Source organism: Macrobrachium nipponense, chromosome 13 (assembly GCF_015104395.2).
Source record: "Macrobrachium nipponense isolate FS-2020 chromosome 13, ASM1510439v2, whole genome shotgun sequence".
NCBI lineage: Eukaryota > Metazoa > Arthropoda > Malacostraca > Decapoda > Palaemonidae > Macrobrachium > Macrobrachium nipponense.
Genome location: NC_087206.1, coordinates 38,830,909 through 38,853,759, shown reverse-complemented (window position 1 = coordinate 38,853,759; position 22,851 = coordinate 38,830,909). Strand labels below are relative to the sequence as shown.

General features: G+C 35.5%; 1 protein-coding gene across 23 annotated transcripts in view; it reads left to right on the top strand.

The window, feature by feature from the left end:
* LOC135225753 (zinc finger and BTB domain-containing protein 24-like) overlaps positions 1 to 22,851 on the top strand; it is a 526,510-nt gene that overhangs the window by 355,230 nt on the left and 148,429 nt on the right. For 2 of the 23 annotated variants that reach the window (XM_064265160.1, XM_064265157.1), the window contains one exon: positions 4,234 to 5,244. The exons of 16 other annotated variants lie outside the window; for them this stretch is intronic. In XM_064265160.1, the coding sequence (XP_064121230.1) occupies positions 4,234 to 4,638 (405 nt within the window). In that variant the 3' untranslated portion in view covers positions 4,639 to 5,244. Of the gene's footprint in view, positions 1 to 4,233; positions 5,245 to 12,597; positions 14,398 to 18,705; positions 19,404 to 21,019; positions 21,291 to 22,851 lie in introns of those variants that run through there. 5 more of the 23 variants (XM_064265188.1, XR_010317086.1, XM_064265180.1 and 2 more) reach the window with 5 other exon arrangements.

Genomic DNA, 22,851 nt, shown 5'->3' with positions numbered 1-22,851 from the left:
AACATGGCAGTATTAACCTAGTTCTAGAAAATTACACTATTTCAATGTTGAAACCTACCTTAAAGTGTTTATTAAAAAAAAAACACTTTTCTGCTAAGGAGCCTATTAGAGCTACAATTCTTGTAATATTTTGCTATGCACTCCTGGTAACAGAGAATGACTAGAGCATAGTGAAGACAAGTAACTTTTAAGTGATCCTTTGTAGAATACAGCTAGTTACTCAGTTAATCTTGTGATTTTATATATAAGGGCTTTTGTTCTTGTTATTGGTTGTATTTCCCATAAGTAAGTGGTATCCCAAAACTGAAAGTTATGCAAAAACAAAATATTTTGCAGATAAATATAGAAATATATAAGTGAAACTTGAAAGATTTTACTAAAAATAAAATTTTTGAGAATTCACATTGCAAATAGTGTGCAGTAACCAAACAGTATATTGTAGTATGAAAATCCGTGATAATTTGCACAATATTAGTATGCAGTAACTGAACAGAATATTTTAGTGTGGAAATCCTTGAGAATTTTATAAATTTTTATAGCGCTTGCTTAACACACACACACACACACACACACACACCCACCCACCCACCATAAAACCAAATGACACATTGTTCCACTTTGTCTTCACTGACATTAACTTCTTTATTTTTTTATAATTCTCAGCTTGGATCTTATATGCAGCTTTATTTTGAAGATTTTCACGTGCTTATTTTTCTCTCCCTCATTCTATAAGTTAGATAACAGTATTCAAGAAATGTGGTATTTATTTAAGAAATAAACTATTCATATGGACCAGACTTCATTTCTAGGCAAGTCCAGGATTCCTGTTCAAATTGAAAATTGTAATATTTTTGGCATTATTTATTTACAGCACATAAAGAAAAGTTTCCATCCAAGATTGATAAAACTTTTCAAGATTGCTCCAGGTATGAGCCTGTTAGGATATATATACTACAGTCATGCCTCGTGCATTTGCATTTCTGTGATATATGAATTCATGGATTAGTATAGTTTTCATTGAGCCTAATTAATTTGCATCCGCATTTTTTTTTCACAGATCTGCAAAATTTCTCTCTCTCTCTCTCTCTCTCTCTCTCTCTCTCTCTCTCTCTCTCTCTCTCTCTCTCTCTCTCTCTCTCTCTCTCTCTCTCTCTCTCTCTCTCTCTCTCTCTCTCTCTCTCTCTCTGTTTAGCACATATAATTTTACTTATTATTTCTGTGTACATCTTTACATAATTTTAATTTGATTGGATACCTGTACCCTCTACATACAGTATGTACAGGTTTTCTTTATTTTATTGAGTTGTACCTTTTTTATATTATTTCTGTGACAAGTGAACCTAGTTTACTTTGGTACAATGGTAAAGAAAATGTCAGTCATTAAGTTTACAGTCCCACTCGTTACATGGTTTTACCTTACTGTGAATGCAAAAGAAAACAGCAGCCAATGAATTAGTATGGGGGTAACAGTATACCGTACTGTAAATGCACTAGTTCGACAAATACCCATTAGGCAATACTGTACTCTGTTTTTACGTCAACCATTTTTTTAACGTTAATGTATTCCGCTAATTTTTAAATGAAATTAAAGTGCTTTGGGAGCATGATTTGGGTCACGTTTAGTGTTTTAACTAATTTAGATACGCTCTTGGTCTGAGCGTGTCAGGATATACTACACATATAGTGATTTTGCTAAGGATGCATTTGTTCCTGGTATGAGTGTTCTGGAATATATATTTTATGTCAGGGTGAATTTGTTCTGGGTGTGGCTTTCAGTGTCTGTAGGGATTGCTTGAGGCCTTGCCCTTTTTGAAGTTTGTAGGCATTTTATCAAAGGCTGATTAGCTCCAGGTCAAAGTCTTCAGAAAGAGGTTTTATCTAGGTTGGGTTGCTCTGTATATGAAACTATTAAGCACTGTGCGTGTGTTTGTATGAGTTTTGCTCCTTTTCCTAAGTTTGTTCTGTGACTTGAGTTTTTAGATTTAGTAAAATGTCCCATTTTTTATACAGCACATAAGGTCATAAATTTCTTTTTATAAATTTCTTTACATGTTTTGTGTGAAATTTACGTAGATCAGTAAAAAAGGTAATTACAGGAAATTGTGGTCATGTAATTTGTTAGAAATATAATTTTTTCATGGTGTAGGGGGCTCTTGTGTTATGGTCTGTTTCCATGTGAAAATGTTTTAAAGACACAAAATGATACCCACAGAATTAATAGTTTCTCATTTTCTCATTTTTGTAGAGCATACCATTTGGACCAGTCATGTATCTGCTTAAAGAATATTTTGACCAGAGATATATTGAATCTCCTCTGCTGTTCTATAAATGAAACTGAAGACATCATTGATGTTTATTTGAATAAAGTGTTATAAAGTTACTGTTAAGATTATTAAGATTAGGGGGTAAATGAAGACAGCAGCTGAAATTTCCTCGGTGGAATATGGAAGTGTTTTATCTTAATTTTTTTTTAGTATCTATTTAAAAACCTATTTCACCTCCTGTTATAACATTAAAAAGCACTGTAAAGGATTTTTGTATTTATGGAAACCTATTCAAACATTTACATTGTTGTCTATTTGCTTTGTTTAGTCGATAGAAACATTTGGGTTTGTTTAAGCTTTAATATTCATATCTTGTGGTATTTTTTGTAACTTGTGGATTTTACCTTTTAAATCCAGGTATTCCAGTTTAAGGAAATAGACACTACCATGGATCATATTTTCTTGTATAACATGGGGAGCATAATTCTGGATTGCTGTAAGGGAGCATGAAGAAACTTTTAGTACCCCCAAAAGTTGAAGTAACATTAATGTTAAAGGAAAAAAGTTTTAAAAGAAATTATACTCTAAACATAAATGGTTGAGCATTAATGCAAAGCCCTTCATTGTACTCATATTGACTGTTTAGTTTGTGTTATGAATAAGCTGATTCTATAGTTGTGCAAGAAAGGCAGTAAAAAAGATACTAATACCTTCATTTGACATTAGTGCAGCTTCTCTCTCTCTCTCTCTCTCGTCAGTCTCTATCTTCTCTCCACCTATCTCATCTACTCTCTCCTCTCTCTCTCTCAATCTCTCTCTCTCTCTCCTCTCACACACACACACACACACACACACACACACAGTTATATTTTACATGCTGGATTTTAGATTTGGCATAAATGCTCATTTAAACTGTTAAATGTAGATGACATCAATTATTCACTTTTTGTGCACTCATTAATAGGTCTCTGTCACTGATAGTATTAAAAGGTTTGTCACTTACCAGAATCAAGGAAGTGTTCATTTTTATTGTTGACAGAAGAACTGGGTTGTGAGATTTTTAGCTATACATGTGAAAGAAATAGTTATTTCAATTATATCCTAGGTCAAAGATGATAGAAATTTGGGTGCTTGACAAATAGAGAAATGTAGTATGCTGTACTCCATTTGCATAAAAAGATATTGTAACTATATTAAAGTATTTAACCTCATTTTAACTCACAGTTACTTTACTTGGCTCTTTATGCAGTACAATTCCTTTTTCCAGTATATGATATTTTCCTTAACTTAAGTTTTCATTTCCTCTTCCCATGTTTGTTTATGTAGGGTTGTGGTTTACTGTCAGCTAGAAGTGTAGAACCCCTAGATGCCATTTCATAACTAAAAATGCCAGTTAGTTTATATGAAAACTGAAGTTTTTTTGTGGTTTTTTTTATGAACCTGTAGTTTTAAAAATTTGGTGCTTAAAGGATGTTTGATCTCAAAGTAAAACAATCCATAGATCAACCAGTATTGTAGTAATAGAATGAATTTGTAAACTTTCCTACTTAGTATGTATTTGTAGTGCTTATGTCAAAAGTGTGTTGTAGATAGTTATTCCAGTTCGAATAATATCTGTAGTAGTGGTGAGAATATTTAGCCTGATTTTTTAAACATTTACTTTTGAAAAAAAGTTCATTTGTTCATTTGCGTTACTGTCCAGTTACCTTTTGTATGTTTCTGTTTGATTTGAAATCTGTAATGGTGATGGTGGATTTCTTGATTGGAACCTGTCATTTTTAAGCCCTTTAGGTATAATGTCAAATGAAAGTGCATGCTGTAGTTTTTTCTTTTTGACAAAAAATTTCTAGTCATAAAAGCATGTGAGGCCGAGTCATTTGTTTGAAAGGGTATTTATTATAATCATTATTTGATTGGTAGTTGTATTCCTTTGAGTAATGATGATAATAAAGTTAGGCGTTCCCAACAGGTGGGACTGAACAGTGATGGTACGAGGAACAACTGGAGAGGAACTGTCGGCAAGCTGCACCAGTGCCCCTACTGTAAATATTCAACTTTTAGGAAAGATCACATTACAAAACACATTAGAACTCACACAGGAGAAAAACCATTTACCTGTTCATTTTGCGATTACTGTGCGGCATCCAAAGATAACCTTAAACTTCATGTTCGAACCCACACTGGTGAGAAGCCTTTCTCTTGCCCCTACTGTCCCTTCCGAGCAGCCAGGAAAGATAGCCTACAAGTTCACATCCGTATACACACAGGCGAGAAGCCGTACGCTTGTTCAAAATGTTCTTACCGTTCATCTCAGAGAAATGCTCTTGTCTCTCACATGCTTAAACACCAGTCACCTGAGCAGAGCACATCCTAAGGTTTGCCATTGAAATTCAACTTTGTTACCTGATTTAACATTTCCAATGAGTTCCCATAAATATTATTTGAAATTATTTTTTTATTTAGTTTTCATTAAGTTATTTACCTTGCCAATAGCCCCTGATGCTCACCCTACCACATAATTGCTTATTGTTGCCATAGTTCTATCTCTAGGTATAGGTCATTAATAGATATTAATACAGCCACTTGCAGTTATATGCTAATTTAGACAACTAGGAGTTGTTTCATAACTTATTGCTTTGTTTGGTTTTCATCAGAGGTGAAGAATTCATTTTATGAAAGCTAAGCTTTGTTGTAGAAATTGTGATCGACTTAGAATTCATAGTTTTAAGAAGTAATTCAATAGATTGCAGTTTTGTATCCAGTAATCCAGGACATAGTTCCATTGGAAAAACTCCAGATGTTAATGCATGCTTTCATGTTTGTAAAATTTGCCAAGAAATTAGATTTTTATTTTGTATTTTATAACTGCCCGTGCTTTACAGGGCAAGTTGATATTTAATGTAATAGAAGGTTTAGATATTTTTGTATTGTATTAAGTAATAAATTGTACACAGTAATTATACATATTAATGATATTAAATGTTTCATTCAAGTTCCTTGTTCAATTTGCCAAGTTGTTGATGAAAAGTGATCGTTCCAAATAATATTGGTTAAATGATAAAAGGGAAATTATTATGAATAAAAAGACTAGTACGTACATACTGTATGTGATTGTACAAAATATTGGGAGATGGTCTCTTTTCTGCAGGTCTTTGAGGTTTGACATTTTCAGCATTAAATTCCATCATAGTTTATGTTAGTTGTGTTCTAGGACAGTTGCACCATTTTTATTGTACAGGTAGTACCATACCATTAAACCATATTTGACAAACCGCTATACACACTGCATCTTAGCCTAGCAAGTTACCGGAGGGGGCGATGCCATGAAATATGTCAAATTTTGGGAGATGCAGTACGTATTGCTAGTGAATGAAAGCTTATTGGGACATTAATCTTGAATGTATATAAAGTAGTTAAAGTAAAGTTACAGTTGAATTTCAATAATCAAAAAAAGAAGGTGCAGTTGACCATTTTTATCCTATCCATTGCTCATTTCATTATGTGCTTTGAGAGTTGTTGTCCATCTGTAAACTAGATGATATTAGGTAAGAGCATTGTTATTCCTCTTAAATGTAAAAATGTGTTCCTTGCAACATTATACACTGAGAGGCTTCAGTGCTTAATTGAAGCCCAGTGCTTCATTTTCATAGTTTATGAGCTGATTTTTTATAGCTGGTAAGCATCATTTATTATTTGGAATTTTGTCATAAGTAGTCATATTTTTCTCTTTACTCTTTTTTTTTCTTTCTTTCTTTTCTAAGTATCGTTTTAGTCTGTGAAAGATTGTAGTTGAGTTAATAGCCTCTGGGCTTTATCCAAAAGCATTTGTATGATGGGTATTGTTTGTACATATTAGTGTTCAGAATAAGGCAGTATGGTAACACAGCAATAGGCCGAATTCATAAGAGACGTCTTAAGAAATAGTGAGTACGTACCATCAGTTTCATAATTAGATTATTCTTGAATATTTTCTTAAGTGATAACCGAACTGTATAGCTATACATTTGCTTAAGTCTTTAGTAAATAAGTGTTTTGTTTCTCACAAAACCAAGCCAGTGGACTACCAAGACATCTAACACGGTTTAGGAGTGTGGTCATTTTCTGCACAGGGATTTCAGCAATGATTTAGGAGGTAAAGTATGATAGTGTTGTCTCTGGATGTAAAGTTTCAACAGTTGTACCCTAACAGTACAATTGAAACGTGAGACGACTCAGAAAGTGAGTGGAAGCTAACACGACTGCAAGCACAATAGATAAAGATAGGCTGATCCAGATCACACGTGACCATAGGCCTGCCTTTAGGATTTTGTTTTTTCAGGGATGATGCGGTAACAGCCCAAGTGGGTCAAGTGCGAGTACTCCCATGTATGAAAGCGTAGGTTCTTATGTTAGAAAAAGTACAAATTTCTTTTCAATTTGATATATAAGTACCATGAATAGAAAAATTTATGAAATACTGATGCAATTTCATAACCTCTATATATTTAGAAGGCAGTCCTGAGTTTGATGGAAGTTCTCTCTTGATGAAGTATCACCTTGACCCCATCTTCCTGATCTATTCCTTTCAGTTGTAAACTTCTGTTCCCTTTTAGATTTCTAGGGTCTTGTTAGTTTGTGTGTGCACAAGTATACAGGAGAGTGTGCACAATATTACCCAGATCTTTCTCATATAATAGCCCCAAACAGTTGCTCTAAACTACAGTTCTCTTTGTCAACTGTCATGGTTGACCCGTCGTTGTTGACACAAGCACATAGGTGAATATAGACTTACTCTTGGAACATGAGGAGGATGAAGATGATTGCTGGCTTCCTCACCTGTAGAATTCAATAGCTGGTGTAATCAGACAACGCAGAGGAATTATGTCAAACTGTCCCCTCAGTGCTGGGACTCGTCTTGACAGACTTGAGAACCTCAGGGCACTTCGAATAAGGTTATATTTTAGGAAGTTGTAGGACAGGCATCAGTTTTGACAGAACAGCATTCATCCCCTGGTGGTCCTTTTCATGGTTGGGAGGCTGTGTGAATGTAGTTTCCTCTAAACTCGTATAAGAAGCAGAAACAGGTTGGTCACATATTAGGGGAAAAAATGGAGACTATATCAAACTTTCATCCATTTTGATTCCCTTTTTGAAAGTGAAAATTGGTCAGAAATATCATCACTCAAACTCAGAAATGACATTCAGCATGTCTATCAGAGGATATGCCCATTTGACAATTAACAGAAAGCAAATGAATGATAGAAACCACAACTAAACAGGAATTAAGGCATTATATGTTGATTATTGATATTGATAATATCAGTGTTAAAGTTAGTACTTACAACAATATGAACAATGCACAAGGGACATTGATATTACTAAAATTCAGAGTAGATAGATCTATATTAGAGAAATCGGATGCATCGTTAACTGTAACTGTTGTGGAAACCACCATACTATTGTTTTATGGTTGAGCTATTTTGAAAAATCTTGATACTCATAATATGGCAATTTTTTTATGCAAATGAAGAAAAGGCAGCCCAGACGTAAATGAGTTGTCAAGGTAAAAATCAGCTGCTTTTATTTAAATAAATAGCTTCTGTGAAAAGTGATTGGACGGGATCCAGTGGCCTAGGCCAGCTAACAACCATCCTAGGGCTTTGTAAGGGTTAATCTTCATGCCTCCATAATTTGTACCATTCACCAGTTTAAGTCAAATCTCGATATGAGTCATGAATTGTGCTTATACTGGTCTACAGTCAGGCGATGGGATCGATGCAAAAAAAGTAGCATCATCTGTATAAGCAACTATGTACCTTGTTTTCTACGGCATAGATCTTTCTTTGGTCATTTTTAGCGGTGGTTAAAAATTCATTTGTAATACCAAGGTGCTTCTTTAACTTAATCCATCCAAGTTGAAAACTATGGCTTCATGATGAATGTGGTTGGAAACATCAGGAAAGTCAAGACCAGTCATACGAATTTGATGATTTGCATCAAGGATTTCTGTAATGAAGTGGGAACTGGAAGAAATGCGACCTCTTCAAGCATCAAGATTCTTCATTTCATGGGACTGGAAAACTGAAGTACCTCACTTATGTCTTATGAAACACATCAGCCAAAGAGTTTCCTTTTGGACAACCATCTGATTTAAGCAAAGGAGGCACAATTGAGTCGTTGCCAAAAGCAGAGCTGCAGGTTTTGAAGTAGTCCACCATATTTGATGCATAGTTTCACCACAAGCCTTTTTACATGATTTTGTACAGGCAGATTTTAGCTACTATTACTGCAAAAGTGGTTGAATTTAAACACTGACATCAACATATCACTAATCATCCATCATTCAGATGGAAGCAGCCTTTAACTGATAGTTGTAAGGAAATGAGGATGAAATTGAAATTGAGTGAGTGGTTCCGTTGCCATGCCATTTGGCGCCTTAGCGTCGTACGGCATGATCACGGCACATACCTTACTCGGTAGCATAGTCCTGCAGTGTAGGACTCCATGAACTTTATTTCTTAGTAACCCCCCCCCCCCCTCCCCCCCCCCCCCTCCCCACCACCACCACCACCACCACCACTTTTGCCTCCCTTTTTATGCCATATGCATTATATGGTAAAGCATTTTCAGTAGTTGTTCATCTCCAACCATTTGCTAATCTCATTTCATGACAAATGAGGCCACAATACGGTTGAAAATTACCTAGATCTGTGATGTCCTACTGTGGTGCAGCAAAGACCTGCTGAAGACAAATGAATGTCATATGCTGTAGAAAGTGTAAAGAAGCAAATTTGCTGGTGCGAGCTACGAAAGTCTGTGAGATGATGCCAGAGGAAAGGTTGCAGCAGTTTTGTCTGCAATTAACGTTTGCTAGTTTGGCTTAGTGACGGAGAATAGTTTTGTCATGACGCAACCACGGGTCGAGTAGCTTGGGAAAAGTTTACGTCATAAGCTAGAGGATCATGAGAAGAAATTTAACAATGGGAGACAAGCTATCGCTAATTGAAATATGAGTACTGTATAATATGACAATACGTATCTGAAGTGATGAGAGGAGCAGGAAAAATGTGGATGCCTTGGTGTTAGCAGCAGAATGGGAGGAAGAGGCCTTAGAAATATTGTGATGGAATAGTAGAATAGAGAGGGAGGACGGAAAATCATTTTAAGTAAAATCAACTTATGGTGTCAAGAAGGAAGGAAGATGATTGTGTAGATGATGTGGAAGAATTGTAAGTGTGAATGCATTGCTGTTTACTAAATGTGAACAGATTGTGCTGTGATTTCCGTGGTTTCCTGTCTTTCTGCAGGTCTTCTTTAACCTGCTATTTCCGTTTATACTGCTTCCCTAATCAACTATGTCTGTCAAAACTACCTTGTCTCTGAGACCTCAGACTTTTTTTCACCTCACCAATTCCTCTTTTGTAATATGATCTTGACCTATTCCTGCCGTGTGTCTTAACGTTCCATGGTCACACCTTTTCATAATCTCCATTATCCTTATCAGTGCCCATGTTTCTGTTGCGTCGGGTAATAGACTTAATGTACCCATGGGAAGTGCTCTCTCTACCAAGGTATATAGAATGCTATATACCTACCTTGCTCTCTACGAATGGGAGATATTTAGTTACCGGCAGAGTAGCTTTCTCTTTCTGTATACGTTACCCTAGTTAAATATATAAGTTAATATGTTTAAAAGTTTATATTTGCATAGCTTTGGTTGTTTTTATGGTCAGTCCATAAAATCTGGTATATTTTTAGTGTTTTTATATATATATTAAAGTCTGATCACATCACGGTGATTCATATATACACATTAAGCTACAAATGTCCTTTAATATCTAATTCGCTCCTCCTCATAATTAATATATTTTCATATTAAACTGAAGGGGAATTTTTAGTTGATAATAATTTCGTCAGCTCCTGGGCGCGAACCTAGGAACCCAGAAATCAGGACATACAGTGAAGCACCTATAACCACTCAGCTACCACGAGAAGACATAAGTTAATGCTGCCTCTCACCTACGAATCCCTGTTGCGCACAGGTATTCGTTGTTTTGGAGTCGGCATCAACCCTCCTCAACCTTGGGAACTGAGTATTGCTTTTGTCGCACGTAGCTAATTTAATTATGACTCTGATCACATCACTGTGAAGTAGAGCAAATTAGATATTAAATGACATTTGTAGCTTAATGAATATATTAATATAATATATATATAATAATTATTAATATATATATATATCTATATATATATATACTATATATAATATTATAATAAAATAAAAGGAGCCCATAAAAACACCAAAACATAGAAAGTAACTAATATATTTCAGAGACTGCTGTCTCTCTCTTCAGGTAGTATGGAATGAGAAAAGCTACAGAAAAGGCGGTATTTATACCAAGAGATGCATCCACAGGTAGCCATTTTACTACTAGGTCACACCCGCTGATAATTTCTCTTTAATCTTCTTAAGCGTAGATTGAGGGAAGATTATTTTTTTTTTTTATCTATGATATCCGAATCCCAGGCGTCCTTTGCGATGTTCATTACCTTTCTTTGTTTAATCAAGGCCGACTCCACCATTTGGCTTTTGTACCAACATTTGCTGCTATAAATTATACATGTGGTTAAGGTTATTCACATGGTTGAAAATAGCTGAGCTCTGTTGTCCATCCCTAATTGACTGTTCATGTCTTATTAATCTCTGGAGAAGTGATTTTCCTGTTTATGTTGTATTAATCTCCAGAGATTAATGTAACATAAACGGTCAGTTAGGTATGGACAACGGAGCCCAGGTATATTTAACCATATAAGTAACCAGAACCACAGAATAAACTGGAATTTGTCATGTATAATTTATAGCAGCAAATGCAGGTACAAAAGCCAAATGGTTAAACAAAGAAAGGTAATGAACATCACAAAGGGCGCTCGGGATTCGGATATCATTGATAAAATCTTCCTTCAACCAACGCTTAAGAAGATTAAAGAGAAATTATCAACTTGGGTGACCTAGTGAAACAACTATAAATACCGCCTTTTCTGTACTTTTTCTCATTCGTAACTACCTGAAGAGAGAGACAGCAGTCTCTGAAATATAGTACCTACTTCTATATTTTGGCATTTTTATGGGCTCCTTTTATTAGATGGAATTCTGTTGTAACAGAACATTTTTACCAGTCATTCATCATATATATATATATATATATTATATCTATATATATATATATATATATATATATATATATATATATATATGATATATATATATATATATAATATATGGTGTTCAGACAGCTGCGATGTTTTTCTCCATGAGAGCTGTGGGAATAAATTAACTAATATTTTCAGTGTATACTAGTGTCGGTCAACTAGTGAAGTTTACTGGCTTCTCTGATGACAAGTATTGAACATGTAGCGCTACTGAATGTTGCTAAGCTTTAAATAGAGATTTGAAGACCGTGTATTTTATACCCTTACGTCTTGAAAACTTACCAGATATTTTTTTATATATTTAAACCAGAAAAAGTGCACGTTAACTGGTGACTTGTTCGATGAGGTATGGTCTTGGTTCGCATAAAAGGTCTTCCCTTTGACTGGGAGAAGCATTTCCATTATGTGCGGTATGTAGGTTGGTTATGTTTTGGCCTTTGAGAACAGCCTTGTGCAAGTTTACGTAGCAATTTTGTAAGAAGATATTCTTTGAATTTGTGTGACCCAAGACAAGGCTAAAGATTGTAACGATAGGGCTTGCTTGATATTTTCACAGTTTAGTACGATGCAACAACTAATCAAGCTCATTTTGTGAGCATGCAAATGTAATTGTTTCAATTTCCCAAGGTGGAAATGTCTGTTTAATTGTACTGAGGTAGAGCGGATTTCTATCCGCTTGAAATGATCAGGAGTGAAACAGAAACGTTTAAAGACTCCTTTCTTTCAGTTGAAGACATCTTGGAGAAGTATATAGTTTTTACTACAGTTATTATACACACCTTGAAGTATTGAGACACCATAGGGATACCCATGCCGTATTTTGATATCAGTATGTAACTTGCGATATTTGTAACTATTAGGCTACACATACTACAAAACGTATTAAGGTTAGAGGTAATGCTGTCTTAAGTTTGAGTCTAGCCCTGCAAGAAATGATCTGTAGCTTTTGTGTGTCAGTGTTCCTGTATATGTATATGTAGATGACCTTAGAAACTGCAGATGTAAAAAGTACATTAAAGCTTGTTCTGCTGTGGTGCAATTCTAATTATTCCTAATCTGATTACTGTATTAGTCCATTCTAAAAATATTTAATCTTGACGTGTACCTAATATTGAAGTTATTAAGACGAGCCATTATTCTACAGGTGTGGCTGCAAAATAACAGTAGCCCTGTGGTTTCTCCTACCGCCGGAGGTGGCGCAGTGGCAGCGGGGCCCCCAAGGAACACTCCTTACGGAAGAAAGTCACCCAAAGTTTACCAGTGTTTGCAGTGTCATTATCATACCCTTAATCGAGGTGATCTCGTTAAGCATTACCGTACCCACACTGGCGTCAAGCCATTCAGGTGTCAACACTGCCCTTACCAAACCGGAGATAAGTCGAATTTATTGCAGCACAACCGCACCCACACGGGCGAGAAACCGTTTTCATGTCCTTACTGCCCCTACCGTGCCACGAGGAGAAGCAGCATTAAAAGTCACCTACACACCCATCTGTAAACACAGGGCTGAGATTTCTTCCCTTCTGGTCGGATCATTCATTGTGCAAGGCGTCGTTTCGCAGCTGTGCACAGAGAGGATTTGAAACGTCTGTTTTTGTCGCGGATCTTTTAGTACAGTCGCAATAAGTGTTTGTATTTATTTATTTACTTTCAATGGAATTAAAATGAACGTATCTCAGTTGTGAAAAGGTAGTACCGTAACCATTTTGTGCAATCCAAATCAAATGTGTACCACATGATATTCGCAACTTCCAGTTGCCTGGTGCACTCGTTGACATGGCATTTCACTGGAGCACGTTAACCCTAACGTAAGAGAAATTTCAGATTTCATTTATTTTTTCGCTCTAGTGAATTTTCAAGTTTTCTGCTGTTGTTTGAAGTCTTCAGACAAGTATTTACGCGGGTGAGCTCCATAAATTGACCCTGGTGTTGACATGTTTTTCACTATTTGGACTATCAAGAGTTGGCCCAACCCGCTTAAGAGTGCCATATTTTTGCTTCTGAGACTTCCCCAATTTTTTGTGCCAAATATTCTCGTGAATCTTTAAGCCGCAAAAATAAAAAAATAAATTCATGACACCGAATCCACTGATGGTTTGATGACACTGAATGAATGCATTATTTTTTTAGCTTTGTTTTTATAATTATTTACTTACCATCAACTATATAAAGCGTGGTGTGATAATGTCAATATGCTCTTATGCGGAGGTGAGCGTTGTTCTGTGCAGAAAAGTGGGGGTTTAGCAAGTTCCCTTTTACGACAGTATTTTTTTTTTTTACGTGAATTTTGAAAAAAAGTACGTTCGCCAAGACGTCATAGAGATACTATACCTACTAGTACGGGATGTTATTAAAAATATAGAGCTGGGATAAGGCAAACCATAATGAATATTAGGCTTTATATGAATTATAATGGCCGCATTCACAAATTATACATGTGCACATACATACGTACTCTTCAGCAGCTTGATTTCAGTTCGAACTCCCCTTTGTGAAAGGAGTTTTCCAATTTCATTTGTTGTTTTGTACTTTGAGAGGTTTCTGTGGAAGAAGAAAATGTTTGAAAATATCAGGGAGTCGGGAAGTTAAGGTTGTGCTGTGTGGGTGCTTACAAATACAGCTATCAAAAGACAACGTAACGTTTGTTGATTGATACATATTCAAAGTTTTGGAAAACTTAAGGAAATTTGAGTTGATCTTTTCTTTCCCATTCTGCATTTCGTAGGTTTATTGTAAATCCATTCATTCACTTCGCCATATACTTACATAGAATTAGATATAGAAACATAAAAACATTTGTTACGAGCAGCTATTAATTAAAAATGTATACGTACTGGCGTACTGTAGTACATGCATACAGAATATAGAATGCAATTAGGTGTTAAGCCTATTTGAAACTTTTCGTCTTGATAGAGATGTAAGTGTTATTGGTAACATGATTTGTATTTGGTTAATAAAGGAGATTACAATAGCAGTAAATATCGTCATTCTTCCTTAGATTTTTTATGGTTAAGTTATGTTTCACTAAATGAATCACTGACAGCTTTAGTGCAGCGAAAACGTGTGTTGTGTGTGTGTAGATATTATATATATAATTATTATATTACCTATACTAAATATATATATATATATATCATAGTTATATATATTCGATATAATATAGAGAGAGAGAATAGGAGAGAGCAGAGAGAGAGAGAGAGAGAGAGAAGTGCAGTGTTGATATGAAAAGAATTTACCAGTGACTAAAAATTTAAGTTATTGTAATTCTTGTGCATAAATGATAAGAATGGAAGGCAATGGAAGTATATGTACAGAAGGTGTGCGAGGAAAAAGGGAGTTTCTCTGAAATGTAAGATGATTCTTGAGAATTTTTAATGCAAATAATCTAAAACTAAAATCTTATGTAATGATAACGATCACTTCTTTCAAGCAATTATAAATTAAAAGTATTTTGCCTAAATAGTTTGTCATATATGAATGTCACAGCCATTTTCTTAGACAAAAGAAATGTACGTATAGCAAATTGTATACTTCATACTGTGACAAAAAGACATGCACATTTTGTAATATTCCTGGGGAAAAATCTCTTGAAGTGGGACTTTCCAACTTTCCAGGATTAAGAGTCAACGGATCTGAGAACTATTGTGGTGTGTATTTATTTTTCGAACTTGCCTGATGACATAATATATTACTAAATGAAAATGGCACCTTACTTGAAACTGGCGTTAGTTTGAGAGCTGTTTCCGCAAATATTGTCTACATTTGGTAACTCAACTTGTCCTTCAAGAAATTTGACTGCCGATACATATTTCTTTTAGTGTTACTAACAGAAGTTTCAACGCGTGATATGAATCTCAAAAGGGTACGTCAGTTTTCACGTCTTTTAAGTTGAATGGATTTACGAAGCAATTTTGTCCCGAGTACCTGATGTTCCACTGAAAATGATCTGTTTGTCTTATATGAAGGGTCTTTGACTGGGAGAAGGAAAATGGAAACGGTAGGTGCTGTGGTAAGTCTGGTTTACTATTTGTAAGAACCATACAGTAAAGAAAATTGCTAAGTAGTAGGTCTCACCCGTGGAGTAGTGGGATTTCATGAACTTGAGAGAATGACTCCATACTCGTTTGACAAGTTGTTTCTTGACGACTGCTCGGTTTCAGGCGTTCTGTAATGGGTGGTTTGTCTCCGTGACCCACAACGAGTACTTCTCCCTCATTATTCAACGAAGTTTCAGTATTTAATCATTAATTATTTCGTCTGCTCTACCTTAAATACTGACAGTGTTGAGCCCAGTTACTGTTGTATTGCCAGCCTTATTTACGAAACCTTTGACACGAAGATGCGTCACAACTTATTCTATGAAAAAAATGAGTTTTGCCTACACATTGGAATGTATGAGTAGGACGGTGTCATTGTCAGGTTTTGTAGTAGCCAGAAAATCTGTAAACCACCGAGAGTCTCACCGTTTAACGCAGTCTCGTTTGATGATACAAAACTGGGCATGATTTGTAATGGGTGGGGGGCGGGGTTCTTCAGGTAATTTACCTATATGTCGTACATTGCAAGGGGAGAAGTGGGAAAAACTTTGCGTATATCATTTTGATTGTAACTACCAAAAAAATTTCCTTTTTTTTATTTAGGTTTTGTTACTTGTCTTTCATGCTTTCATGACGACTATTAGATTTTTTTTAAGACGATAGTATGCACCAAGGTTATGACTTATTTCTTGGGCCTTAAAACGCTTTTGGTAAGGCTGGTCATGGGATAGGAACCATGCCATTACAATTTGACTTCAATCCAGTTTCATTAAACTTATTTTGGAAGGAACAGTTCACTACGTTTTGACTGTTTTGAAAGTCTATGAAGTTCCTGATGACTAATTGATTATTTTGACTAAAATCCAGATCCTTTAACTCCCTAAATGTTGGTCATGTGTTGAGGACCTTTTTATTTTATTATGACTGTGATCCTATACATATTATACTTTTTAGGTGGACCATTAGCTGAGGATGTGTTATTCGATTTTGACCTTGTTCCAGATCCATTAAACTTTTTCAGAAGGTCGACCGGCTCTGGCCTGAGAACCTGGTACAGTAATTGGATCCTTGGTTTTGTTCCATATCTATTCATCTTTTATGAGGTGTTCGAGAAAGAGTTTATTGAAATTTGGATGTTACCTCACTCCATTCAATTTTTTGGAGGCTGACCATATGGTGAAAACTATTTGATTGGATTTTGACTGATTCAGGTTTAAGACTGGCCGTTAGCTGAGAACCAGTTCGCTTGGTTTTGACTACGATCTGTATCTGTTACACTTTCTTCAAGGTTGACCAGCGACTGAGAACCAGTTCATTAGATTCTGACTTTGATCCCGATCCTTTAATTCGCTTGGAATGTTGGTTGCGAGGTGAAGACCTGTCCTCGAAGGTGCTGTCTTTGCTCCAGTTCCATTAAGCTTTTGGGAGCTTTCCCTGAGGCAACAGGGACAGGTCAACAGACACTGAATGCGAACCAGGTCTATTAGAATTATTTTTGGAGGTTTTCCATTGGCTGAAGACAATTTCAAGAGATTTGGACTATTGCCCAGATTCATCAGATTGTATGTAAGTTAGGCCATGGTTTCAGTAAGAATTCTTAAATGTTTTGCCATATATATTCAGTAAACTTCTGAATATTGGCCAGGGTTTGGGAACTGATCATTACATTCTGACTGAAATTCAGATCTACAAAATTCTTTTGATAGGCTAATCATGGGTTGAGGATTAGATTTCAGTATGAAACAGTACGATTAAATTTTAAATGGCTGACCATGCGGTTGATTTTATCATAATATATATCTATATATCATATATCATATATATATATATATATATATATATTATATATATATATATATATACTATATATATATATATATATATATATATATATATATATATATATATATATAGTATGATATATATATCACATCACCACAGGTGAATGACTAAGAGATGGGTGTAGCTCCTGACTGGTTTTGATTTTATTTCCAAGTTTTTGTTACTGGCTTGGAAATAAAATAAAAGCTAGTCAGGACCTACACCCAGTCTCTTGTTTGATAAACATATCACATGTTATATGTACATTTATGTATATATATATATATATATATATATATATATATGTAGTATTAATTTAATATATATACATATATATATGAATACACTTATACAGATCCTTAATACGAGGTGCCTTGAAATAAAAAAAAAAATTGAAGCCAGACATTGGTCCATGACACATTCCCGCTTAAATTTCTTTGTCGTGATAGAAATTAGCTACTTAAGAAGCCTTCACAGAAAGCCCATCATCATCTGTGCATAGGACCTCCATCACATGCCTCGCCTTTCACTTCATTCTTGCATGCACTCTTGCCCATGTTGGATGTAAAGTTCCTCCCTTTCCTATACATTTTTCACACTGTATATTTAACACTTTCAACTCCTCCTTCCCAACACGTTCATCTTTGAGTTATATTTAACACTTTCAACTCCTCCTTCCCAACACGTTCATCTTTCATTCTTTTCTCAAAATACTCCTGAACATCCTTGTACCACTAATCTTTCTACCGCTTCTATGTATTTCTATATTTCTCACTCAGTTATACTTATGTCGCATATAATATGAGAACATTCTGTCACTAGTTTCAACGATTTTTTCCTTTCATTCACACTTCGCTTCTGTAAAGGAGAGTTGGCTAAACAGTCTTTTCGCACATTCCCACATTTGCTCCCAGAGCCACTCCGAGTCTTTTTTCCAGTCAGTTGTGCAGACCCTTTGTAATCATACGTATATCTTGATTGCTCTGTGATGCCGGTTCAAATAACCTTTAGTGTTAAGTGAAAAGGATTCATAGTTGTCTACTCTGTTCAGTGACAGAAGGAATTTTTCAGATTGCTTTATGAGTTTATCTTGTCAAGTAAGTATAATTTGGGAAAGTAGTTGATGGTTGTACCATCACCGGGTACAGTGTACAGTTGCGTAGCTCATGACTAGGACTATTCCATCCCATGACTTCTAGCATTTTATTTCTGCTCTTCATATCAAGGTAAATAATGGAGTGATTTTTGTTGGTGTTTTATCAGATATTATACATGTTTCTCTTTTGATCAAAGTGGGCAAATCAGAAGTAGATCATGACTTGGGGTAAAGAAAAATATTGCTGTTTGAAAAATGTCAAGATGATGTCTTTATTAAGTGGCCACATTTCTTGCAGGTATGGCTTGAAAATGACAAGCGAATGGATGACAAGGCATGGTCTGAAAGCTCGAAGACCTCTGGCAACAGCAGAAGGTCAAAGGAAATATTTCAGTGTCCTCAGTGTTTCTACACATGCACCAAACGGTATAATTTCATAAGACATTGCCGAATTCATACTGGAGAAAGGCCCTTTGCCTGTCCTCACTGCCCGTACCAGGCAAGGGACAATTCCATCCTGTCGCAACATGTTCTGATTCATACAAGAGAGTTAACGTACACTTGTGCTCAGTGCTCCTTTAAGACTAAGCACAGAAATGTTTATAATCAACACATAAGGACTCACTGTCATGGCTGGCTTTCATGTCCTTGCTGCCCGTTTCAGTGTGGTGAGGAAAGGCTCTTTAAGCTTCATTTGCAGTCACATAAATAATTTCGTGCTTTCGTAGAGTATCTTTCACTTGTGTCTAGGTAATACATTTCTAGACTTACTGACTGCACAGCACATGCAGAAAAAGTTTTTTTTTTTCTTATGAGTGGATTTCCATATATTGTTATTTAAAGTTTTACATTCATGTGTTACAGCGGCCAGTGGCAAAATAATGAATCATATTTATGACGAATGTTTGTTGTCTGCACTTTATTAACGATGTTTGAGAATTTTTTGCTTGTGGCTGTCATATTAAGATTATGAAAGCCCCTTGTGATGTTGATTCTGACTCCTTCAAGTAAGATATTTATTTTGAACATATGTCATATGTGTCGACTTCAGTTGAGTTGTTGCAAGTCGCACAGTGTATGATACTTTTAATAAAAGCAAACCTTATTTGCATCTAACTCTTCCTTCTGCCTATCAGAGAAAATTGTGACGTTGCATTATCTGACGACATTTCCATCTTGGGCTCTCTGCAGGAAGAGCGTCCGTCAGGAAAACAAGGAGTATATACAAGTTTGCGTGATTCTCGTACAGTCATTCGGGTTGCGTTCATTCGCCTTTTTATTTCCGTAGATATTTATTTACTGTTAAACCTAGGGCCTGAGACTAGTGTTTATATATATATATATATATATATATATAATATATATATATATTATATATATATATATATATATATATATATATATATATATATATATATATATATATAATATATATATATATATATATATATATATAAAAGAATTATGTTTGTGAAAGCAAGCCACTTTACATCACACTGATAAACGGTCTACATTTTTATATTTATTTCTTTATAGATATCGTAATGAAAATAGTGTTGCTCAGTATTCCTTCTCGTTAGTCATAGGAACTTTAACTTGATCACCTATCACGTACAAAACATCAAGATCAAACTGCTGCACAAGGTTTAATTTTCCCAATTCAGAATTATGCTCAGTAAAACTGAAGCTGTCAAGTTCTCAGAAAAATTCCTAAATGTAAACTATTTATTTTTATGTATTTCTTACACAGACACAGAATTATTACGATTATCTATACTATATCGGTGCTGTCAAGAAAGTAAATAACTTCAAAAGCGAGTGATAAACTCATAATTTTTTATCCGAGATATTTGTATTACCGGGGCCAAGTTTCCAATGAAATGATGTAACGGTTGTTGTCTATGAGTTTTTGAAGTCTTGCTGAAGTGTCCTATAACATCATTCTGGCAGAAGCTGTGTAATAGTGTTAATAGACTGTGCAAAATTGATGGTTACACACACACTTGTTATATTTTTCCCAGCATATATGAGTTCCCTGGCGTGTCATCTACTGGAATTATACTAAAAAAATTTTATTACTAATCTGAAAGAAAAAGAGGCAGATTTCGAAAAGTGATTGTATGGAAAACAGAGGTGGTTTTAAACTTACAAGGAGAACCATCGCTTGAAGACTCGAGTGGTTACTGCGAGCATGAAGAGGCGGAAGTTGATGGAGAGGGCGTGAGAGGGAGAAAGAAAGAAAGAAGGAAGGAAGGAAGGGGCCCTCGGTAGGGCTGGGATGGTGTTATTCCATTTTTGAAATCCCATTTCACCATTTGAACACTCAACCTTCCTTTTGCCATAAGATGAACATTCAGTGTTTGAATCATCAAATCTCTTTTCTTGGTCAGGAAGTATTTATATTGCCTGCGCTCAAGGAATACAGCAAAGGAAAAATGTACCACACAATTCATTGCATTATATCATCACAGCTCTGCCATAACCAAATGTATTCATGGTTATTAGTTACCAGTACTTTACTACTATACAGTTATATACAGAATTCAGTTATAGTGTAGCCTTTTTTTTTATTTGTCCACCGTGAAAATAAGACTGTTTAACGTTTCCTGCAGGTGTGGCTGGATTTTGACAGCAGTCAAAGTCAAGGTGCTGAGATAGAAGTTGATCCTCGGGACCGGTTGGCAGTCTCTGGCACTCCGCCTGCGGGGTATAGATACTATTCATGCCCTCAGTGCCCCTTCAGAACTAGGAAAAAGTGGAACCTGACTCAGCACTATCTGATTCATACCTCCAAGAAAAGGTTCTCGTGTCCTCAGTGCCCTTTCGAATGCAATCGCAATGACCGTTTGAAATACCATATCTTTAACCATCACTGATATATATATATATATATATATATATATATATATATATATATATATATATATATATATATATATATATATGCATGTATGTGTGTGTGGTTGCCTTCGATTGCTATGACCTTCCACACAGATCGTACCACAAACAAGACACTACTTGGTTATGATTTTTATGTAAAACATTACTTATTTAAGAAAATGGAAGAGGACATTTTTTCTATGGAATGAACATCGGCCCTAATTGACTATTTGTGTTGGATTGTAGTCTTAATAAAATAAACTTAAATGTCTGCAGTTTCATTTCTCAGTCTAGTATTGAATGTTGAACTCTGAAGAAAATCATGCTAAATTTTGTAAAATAAAGAAAGCATACAGGCATTTATTATTTTTTTTGTGGGGGAGGGGGTGTGGTCTGGGTTAGAATGTGGTGTAAGGTTGTTTAACCTGATTTCAGTTAAATGGCTCGGTTTCCAATGATGAATGCTGAAGTTATTTTTTTTATTTATTTTTTTTGCAGCTTCATGATTTCGTTCAAAGGGAGGAGCTTTTCAAGCAAAGATTTCCAATTCAGTTCCAAAGACCTCGGAAATTTTTGAGTTGTAGTTTCCACCATTTCTTGAATACTTACGGAACTTGTAATTTGCCCACCCATTATCAATAAAAATGAAATAAAAATGTAAATTCTAGGATGCCCTTATATCATCTATTTCCACCATCTCACGTTGAAACTGGCACCAGTACCCAGCAATGAAACCGTCTGAAGTTTTTTTTTTTTTTTTTTTTTTTTTTTTTTTTTTACTTATCCTTGAATTTGGCCAAATGTAGCATTATTGTAGTTTAGGTATAACCTAGAGCAGGCGATGAGCCACTCGATATTTAAATTTGTCCGCCCCGGGTGGAGGGCAGTCTACTAGGTAGATTTGGAGGGTGGGGGAGACAGGAACCCTGGGTTCCAGCGCGCGAACAAGCACGTATATACTACTTCTATGAATGACTGGAGAAGGTTTCCTCGAAAGTTGAATAACATTTTCCCCTCATAGTCATATGCATGAGGTTTTGCTTCGTTCTTATTGTCTGTAACATAATAGCTAACATGATAGAGATAAACTGTGACTTCTTCACGTAAGCACAAAGGGTTCAAGTGCCGGTTGCATTCCTCCAGAAACTGTAAATCCACCCAAGTCCCTTTTGGTTCAGACCTGTCATGCGGTGACTGAAAACTACAGGTTTTTCCAAAGTAAGTATTCTTCTGATCTATATTATGTCTGGATCATAGCTTTGAACAGCATTAAAACAGTTTCTTACCGTCTGTCTACAAGTACAACCAAAATCGTCGGTGGGGGGTGGGGGGAGGCAAATAGTAAGATAGTTAAGAGGCTGGCATTGGATTGTGGGGATGACGATTGTAGGCACATTACCCAGATTGTATTGCTCATGGAACAATCCCAGATGTTTTGGTGTTATGTTTGTTGCTAAATCCAAATATTTCGTTTTCTTATGCTGAGTATAGATTTTAAGGAACATTTATGAGAATGGTAGTGCACCAAAGGACGCAAGTATCTATACATGACATGACATTAGGA